The sequence below is a fragment of the Aquarana catesbeiana genome, linkage group LG06 (assembly GCF_042186555.1).
Source record: "Aquarana catesbeiana isolate 2022-GZ linkage group LG06, ASM4218655v1, whole genome shotgun sequence".
In the NCBI taxonomy this organism is placed as follows: domain Eukaryota; kingdom Metazoa; phylum Chordata; class Amphibia; order Anura; family Ranidae; genus Aquarana; species Aquarana catesbeiana.
This window is the reverse complement of record NC_133329.1, coordinates 78,126,233-78,134,851: the sequence shown is the minus strand read 5'-3', so window position 1 is coordinate 78,134,851 and position 8,619 is coordinate 78,126,233. Positions and strand designations below refer to the sequence as shown.

Below are 8,619 nucleotides of genomic sequence, written 5' to 3'. Positions count from 1 at the left end.
AGTATTAAGCCCTTGACCCCTCTTACAAGGTGCCTTGTAAGGGGGGGGAGCAACCATCTCAGTATTGAAAGACATGTGACCTGGTATGGTTCAGGACGGAGGGAGACGGACACCATTATGCGCTCCCAGTGGTCACACAGACTACATGTCTGTCTTGTATGTCTTAAAAAAAATAGTCACCCAATGTCACCCAAAGAAGCGCCCAGATACCCATAACCTCTTTTTACCAACAGATTGCAAATTAGCCTTAAAAAAAAGAATAACTTCCCATGGACTTCATTTAGAATTTATGTAATTTCTGCAGGGTTCACTGAACCAAACTTTATTCTGTTTCACTCATCTCTAATATATAAGTAAAATCAAAACTTTATATAAAGAATACATCTTAGGGCTTTTAGTAAACATTGTCTTGTAAGTATCATGCCAACAATTTCCGCAAAGAGTTCTTTACTTCTTTGTTTCGTAGACTGTATATAAGAGGGTTCAACATGGGGACCACTGTGGTGTAGAACACTGTTAAGATCTGTTCCAGTAAGTTATAGCGATCTGATGGTGGTATCATATACACAGATGTACCAGATCCATAGTAGATGGCCGTGACGGTGAGGTGGGATGAACAGGTCGAGAAGGCTTTTTTTCTGCCATCCTTAGATTTAATTTTTAGTATGACCCTGAAAATCTTTACATAGGAGATCAAGTTGCACATAACTGGACAGAGCCCAAATAGTAAACACTCTATATACATGATGATGTAAAACATTTCAGTACCACCACAGGAAATATTGATTAGAGCTTTAGCATCACAGAAGATCTGGTTAATATTAAAAGAAGAACAGAAGAGCATTTTTAAGATGGAACTTGTAAGTAAAGATGAATTTAAACAACCACTGATCCAGATGACCATTGTTAATAATATGCAGATTTTCTTGTTAAGTATACTGTGATAGTGTAAAGGGTGACAAATTGCAACGTATCGATCATAAGCCATTATAAATATAATCATGATCTCAACACTGTCTGCTATAAAGAAAAAGTACATCTGGATAAAGCATTTTGTAAAGGATATGGTGTTATTTCCAGACAGTAAAATGTAGAGGAGCTTTGGAATATTAACGGTAGTGTAACATGTATCAATAATGGACAGGTTGCAGAGAAACAGATACATCGGGGTGTGTAATTGGAAATCTAAACATATAACTGTAATAATAATGAGGTTCACCAGAATTCCAATTAAATAGATTAGGAAAAGGAAGACAACGTTGAATATGAACAGTTTATTGTCAGCTTTCATGAAGAATGGCAAAATGTGGAATTCTAGCATAGATGTGTTGCTTTCCATAGGATATTGCTATTTCTACAAAACTTTTTTTTTTCAAAGAGAAAAGTTAGAAAGGTTCACATTTTTTTTTTTCTTGCATACTGAAATCTTATGATGATTATTTCAATTATCTTTTGGCTTAAAAATATGAAGGTAATTTATTATATTTTCATTAATTGGAATGGAAGGTTAATTTTATTTTTTACAGATTAATTTCAGAAATGAGTATATACAGAAATCCACATAAGCTAACTTAAAAAAAAGTAAGGAAAATGTTTATTGATCTAAAATTTGTAATGCACAGATCAAAGCACTTTCCTTTTTCCTGCAAATAACACCAGTTATGTTTTATTCTTCAATAAAAATTGTTTCTATTTAACTTTTTAATAATGATTAGTTATTCCTTTTTATGTAAGTAACGTTTTCACTTTTTTTATGTAATACTAGCTGTTTGTAACCTATCGATGGTCAAATTAAACATTAAAGCCAATAAAGCCATATATTTTATGTAAATATGTAATAACTTGGTTATTAATTATTAAGTACACACTGTGCTAGTTGAAAACATAAAACATTCATAAGCAATATTTCATATTTACTAGATTAAAGAAGTCTATAATACAATAAGCATAAATCCAAAAAATATTTGCAAAACCACCATACATTCCCTTTACATACTCATTTTATTCTCAAACCTGTTTCCTAATACACTTTAGGACTCATGCAGATGGCCAGAAAATAAAAATGCTGCTTTTAAAGGCATCTGGTGGTTTTTCTTTTATGCCTCTAAAAGTAGTGCTAGGTTATCTAATGTGCATATGCACATTGTGTCATTTACAGGCGTATTTTACAGCAGCATTGAGGGACGTAAAAATGACAAACTCCTGTATGTTCATATTGGAGTAATTTAGTGTAGTTTATGCCCGTACACATGTACAGTATCTACATACATTATATACAAATATATATAGTATCTCACAAAAGTGAGTACAACCCTCAAATTTTTGTAAATATTTTATTATATATTTTCATGTGACAACACTGAAGAAAAGACACTTTGCTACAATGTAAAGTAGTGAGTGTACAGCTTGTATAACAGTGTTGCTGTCCCCTCAAAATAACTCAACACACAGCCTTTAATGTCTAAAATGCTGGCAACAAAAATGAGTGCACCCCTAAGTGAAAAGTCCAAATTGGGCCCAGAGTGTCAATATTTTGTGTAGCCACCATTATTTTCCAGCACTGCCTTAACCCTCTTGGGCATGGAGTTCACCAGAGCTTCACAGGTTGCCACTGGAGTCCTCTTCCACTCCTCCATGACGACATCACGGAGCTGGTGGATGTTGGAGACCTTGCACTCCTCCCCCTTCCATTTGAGGATGCCCCACAGATGCTCAATAGGGTTTAGGTGTGGAGACATGTTTCACCAGTTCATCACCTTTACCCTCAGCTTCTTTAGCAAGGCAGTGGTCATCTTGGAGGTGTCTTTGGGGTCGTTATCATGTTGGAATACAGCCCTGTGGCCCAGTCTCCGAAAGGAGGGGATCATGCTCTGCTTCAGTATGTCACAGTACATGCTTGACTATAGGCAAGACACACTTGTCTTTGTACTCCTCACCTGGTTGCCGGGACACATGCTTGACACCATCTGAACCAAATAAGTTTATCTTGGTCTCATCAGACCACAGGACATGGTTCCAGTAATCCTTTTGGGATGACAACCATGCTGACCAATTTGATGCAGTGTGCAGCATATGGTCTGAGCACTGACAGGCTGACCCCCCCACCCCTTTAACCTCTGCAACAATGCTGGCAGCAGTCATGCGCCTATTTCTCAAAGACAACCACTGGATATGACACCGAGCATGTGCACTCAACTTCTTTGGTCGACCATGTCGAGGCCTGTTCTGAGTGGATCCTGTCCTGTTAAACCACTGTATGATCTTGGCCACCGTGCTGCAGGATCTTGGCAATCTTCTTATAGCCTAGGCCATCTTTATGTAGAGCAACAATTATTTTTTTCAGATACTCAGAGAGTTCTTTGCCATGAGGTGCCATGTTGAACTTCCAATGACCAGTAAGAGAGAGTGAGAGCAAGAGAGAGAGAGCGATAACACCAAATTTAACACACCTGCTCCCCATTCACACCTGAGACCTTGTAACACTAATGAGTCACATGACACCGGGGAGGGAAAATGGCTAATTGGGCCCAATTTGGAAATTTTCACTTGAGGTGTACTCACTTTTGTTGCCAGCGGTTTAGACATTAATGGCTGTGCCTTGAGTTATTTTGAGGGGACAGCAAATTTACATTGTTATACAAGCTGTACACTCACTACTTTATATTGTAGCAAAGTGTAATTTCTTCAGTGTTGTCACATGGAAAGATATAATAACATTTTTACAAAAATCTGAGGGGTGTACTCACTTTTGTGAGATACTGTCAGTATGTCTGAATGTGTCTAAACATGCCTAAATGCATGCATATGTGTGGAAATGTATTCTAATGGCTAGAATAAATGAATTTTCTAGTCAATAGAATAGTTTATGCGCATACGCTTCTAAATATGATACACGTTCAAACAAGCATAAATGCGAATACTTATGCACATGTGTACATACATTACTTTAGAAGCATTTTTCAGCCTTAAAAGTGGAGAACACAAGGTATATGTATTGTATTACAGGTACTTATATAGCACCATCAATTTACGCAACAATTTACACATATAGGGGGTCATTTACTATAACTCCAGGAAGTACTGGGCACTATGGCAAATAATAGCTCCCATTTTAGCCAAATGGAAACAAAACTGGCGAATTTGCGCATGAAAATTAGCGATATAAACAGGAAACAACCGTTTGTAAATTCTAAATTGCCGCTAATTAGCGCTTCCGTGTATATACAAATGCCAATTCTTATCAAGTTGTTATATAGCACTGTACTGTAGCCATGATCCATGTATGTGAAAGAAACTGTGAAAGAAACATTTTTATCAGAGATGTGCTCTAGTTCCCGTGCATCTATTGATTTATATTGCAATTAGTATTCCTAGTTTTTTTTCCTTCTTTTGCTAAGAAATGCAGTTCTAAATGATTATCACATAGTAATGTCTGCTATTCTGTAAAGTTACATGTATTAATCATTTAGGTTACCTATTTGTTGTATGTTGTTTTTTTAATGTTTTTGATTTATTATTTATTAATTTAGTTGACTATAAAGCAGTAATTATTTATGTTCATTCTTTAATAATACTGCACTATTATGCAGGTCTTGTACTTATCCAAGCAGACCACTAAGTCATTGTGCTATCTCCACACCACTCATGGTATGAGTTCAAACAACAGCCAACCTACCATCCACCAGCTGTGTTTATTTTTTCAGTGCACAAGTGAATTAAAATAAACAAACAAAGAAATGTAAACTGCCCTTTAGCTAGTGTGTGGTGTTTGGAATGTCGCATCATAATATAATTGAATACTTACATACCATTGCATGCATTTAAAGAGTTAATACAATTAAATCATTCACATTAAAGTGCATTGGCTATTTGGCAATCACCTATTTTCAGTATATATATATATGTATTGCTTTGGCTAACTGGCATTCTCCTTTTCCCACCAATGCATCTTTTAGGATTTTTCTGTGGAATTTGAACCCATGAGTCTTTCAATACCTGAATGTTTGAAGGTAGAGGTGCTAACTGCTAGCCTATTGGGCTGAGCACAATTATACATACAAAATACTTTTACTAGTGTTTGATGTGTTATATACTATACAATAAAGTTTATCAAATGTAAACTGCTTGTTAGCTAGTGTGTGGTGTTTGGAGATTCACACCATAATATTAGTGAATACTTACATACCATTGCAAGCATTTGAAGAGTTAATACAATAATATCAACCACATTAAAGTGTATTGGCTACTTGGCATTCGATGTATGCTGCTTTGGCTAACAGTAATTCTCCTTTTCTCCACCAATAATAATCTTTTAGGATTCTTCTGTGGGATTTGAACCCATGAGTCTTTCAATACCTGAATTTTTGAAGGTAGAGGTGCTAACTGCTAGCCTATTGGGCTGAGCACAATTATATATACAAAATACTTTTACTAGTGTTTGATGGTTTATATACCATACAATAAAGTTTATCAAATGTAAACTGCTTGTTAGCTAGAGTATGGTGTTTTGGAGATTCACACCATAATATTAGTGAAGACTTATTTATTTTTATTTAAGGTACTTCTATAGTTCCGTCAATTTACGCAGTGCTTTACATATACATTATACACTCACATGGGCCCCTACCCTCAAGGAGCTTACAATCTAAGGTCCCTAACTCACATTCATATACTAGGGCCAATTTAGACAGAAGCCAATTAACCTACCAGCATGTCTTTGGAGTGTGGGAGGAAACCGGAGTACCCGGAGGAAACCCGCGCAGGCACAGGGAGAACATGTAAACTCCAGGCAGGTAGTCTTGTGGTGTGGTTGGGAATACGAACCAGCGACCCTTTTTACTGCTAGGTAGGGATGAGCCGAACACCCCCCTGTTCGGTTTGCACCAGAACATGTGAACAGGAAAAAAGTTTGTTCGAGCATGCGAACACCGTTAAAGTCTATGGGGGTCATTTACTATAGCGTCAGGAAGTACTGGGCTTTATGGCAAATAATAGCTCCCATTTTAGCCAAATAAAATTTCAACAGGCGAATGTGCGAATGAAAAATTAGCGCTATTAGTGAGAAACACGTGTTAGTAAATTCTAAGCTGGCGCTAATTAGCGCTTCCGCGTATATGCAAATGCCAATTCCTACCAAGTTGTTATATAGTACTGCACTGTAACCATGATCCATGTATGTGAAAGAAACATTTTTATGTGAGATGTGCTCTACCTCGTGTGCATCTATTGATGTATGTTGCAATTAGTATTCCTAGTTTTTTCCTTCTTTTGCTAACTAATGCAGTTATGAATGATTATTACATAGTAATGTCTGCTATTCTGTAAAGTTACATGTATTAAACATTTAGGTTACCTATTTGTTGTATGTTGTTTTTTATTTTTTAATTTAGGTGACTATAAAGCGGTAATTATTTATATTCATTCTTTAATCATACTACACTATTATGCAGGTCTCGTACTTAGCACAATGGCTTAGTGGTCTGCTCAGATGTTTCCACAGCACTCACGGTACAAGTTCAAATACCAGCCAACCTACCATCCCCCAGCTGTGTTTATTTTAATTCGCTTGTGCACTGAAAAAATAAACAAACAAAAAATGTAATCTGCCCATTAGTTAGTGTGTGGTTTTTGGAATTTCACACCAGAATAGTATTGAATACTTACATATCATTGCATGCATTCGAAGAGTTAATATAACAGAATCAGCCAAATTTAAAGTGCATTGGCTAATTGGCATTCACCTATTTTCAGCATATGCTGCTTTAGCTAATTGGCTAATAGTCATTTGCTTTTTTTTTCACCAATTCAATCTTTTAGTATTTCTCTGTGAGATTTGAACCCATGAGTTCTTCAAGGTAGAAGTGCTGACCGCTAGCCTATTGGGTGTAGCACAGTCATACATAGAAAATACATTCACTAGTGTTTGATGTTTCTTCTCCCCGAGCTGTCTCTCCTGCTGCCACCATCTTCTCCCGCTGATGTGTTCTTCAGCGCAGCCGGTTACCCACTAATAAAAAAAAAAGCCGCTCTTCTTGTGGCGGTGTTCTGTGGCCATCCGATAATGTCACCCAGAGAGTCCGCTCCATCGCTATGTAAGAGACGCCACACAGCGGGTGACAACACAGCGGAGGAAGACCACCATGGAAGAAGAGCAGCTTTTTTTTTATTAGTGGGTAACCAGTGGTGCGGAAGAACACAGCAGATTGAGAAGATGGCGGTGGCAGGAGAGACGGCTCTGGGAGAATACAGCTCGGGGAGAAGATGGAGGAGGGAGAGACAGCGTCTGGAGAAGATGGCTCAGGGAAGAAGACAGCTCGAAGCTATTTTACAATAAAGGACTTGTCAAAAACCGCCTATTGATTTTTTTACATTTCACTGCTTTTTTTGGTGAATGGGTAGGGGTAAAATGTACCCCATACCTATTCACATAGGGGGCAGGATCTGGGAGACCCCTTGTTAAAGGGGGCTTCCAGATTCTGATAAACCCCCTGCCCACAGACCGAAAACCACCGACCAGGGTTGTCGGGAAGAGGCCCTTGTCCCCATCAACATGGGGAAAAGGTGCTTTGGGTCATGTGGCCTGGTAAGGTTCAGAAGGGGAGGGTGCTCACTCGTCTCCCCCTATCCTGACCTCCAGGCTGCATGCTCAGATAAGGGTCTGGTATGGATTTTGGGGGGGCCCCACATCAAATTTATTTTACATTTTGGTGTGGGGTTCCCCTTAAAGTCCATACCGAAGGGCCTGGTATGCACTGGGGGGACCCTACGACTTTTTTTCCTTGAATTTTGGAATTCCATACCATAATATTATTGAATAAGTACATACCATTGCATGCATTTGAAGAGTTAAAATATGGAATAAAGCAAGCTGATGTGCTTTGGCTAATTATGCTTCTGAGTACAATGCACACTTCCAGGAGGTGATGCTGTCAGTGGGATTTGAACTTTTGGGGGCAGCAGGGTATACCGCTATGCTACAGAGCTGAGCACTTGCCTACAGAGAAAATACATTTACTAATGTTTGATTCTATACAATAATGTTTTGCATTTCAGGCATTAATATTATAGTAACAACCATGCTCATGCCGATGTGGAATTGGCTAATAGGCATTCGCCTCTTTCCAGCATATGCTGCTGAGTACAATGCAAGCTTTCAGTAGGTGATACCATCTGTGTGATTTTCAGCCATTTGAGCACAATTATATTGAGAACATACGTTTACTAGTGTTTGATGGTGGGACTACTTTATATTCTAGCTATAATAGTACTCAGCACAGTGACTTGGGCCCCTTTCACACTTGTGCGACCTGAAAGTTGCGAGATTTTGATTCCACTTTAAGCAATGCCTGTGTAATCTTGAGGTCTATGGATGCAGGAGTCGCAGGGAAAGACACGCAACTTTCCCACGATTTTGCATCAGCAATTTTGCCACAATTCCAGGGAATGCCTGTGTAAACTTGAGGTCTATGGACCTCAACTCGCATCAAAAAGTCAGACCAAAGTAGTACAGGGACTATGTTGAAGTCAGTCAGATATGAATGGTACACATTGAAAATCATGGGGTATGACTTGTCATGCGACTCTGATGTCCAAAGTTGCACAAGTGTGACTCAGCCCAAC

The 8,619-nt window shown here is 38.2% G+C and overlaps 1 protein-coding gene across 1 annotated transcript; it reads right to left on the bottom strand.

The window, feature by feature from the left end:
- Positions 1-418: 418 nt before the first annotated feature.
- On the bottom strand, positions 419-1,339 carry LOC141148017 (olfactory receptor 1G1-like). Its single transcript, XM_073635174.1, has one exon. The coding sequence runs from the start codon at positions 1,337-1,339 to the stop codon at positions 419-421; it is 921 nt and encodes a 306-aa protein (XP_073491275.1).
- Between the last annotated feature and the right edge of the window lie 7,280 nt (positions 1,340-8,619).

What these genes read in the sequence shown, in the direction of transcription:
- LOC141148017 (XM_073635174.1), bottom strand. Translation starts at nt 1,339, where the DNA reads ATGGAAAGCAACACATCTATGCTAGAATTCCACATTTTGCCATTCTTC.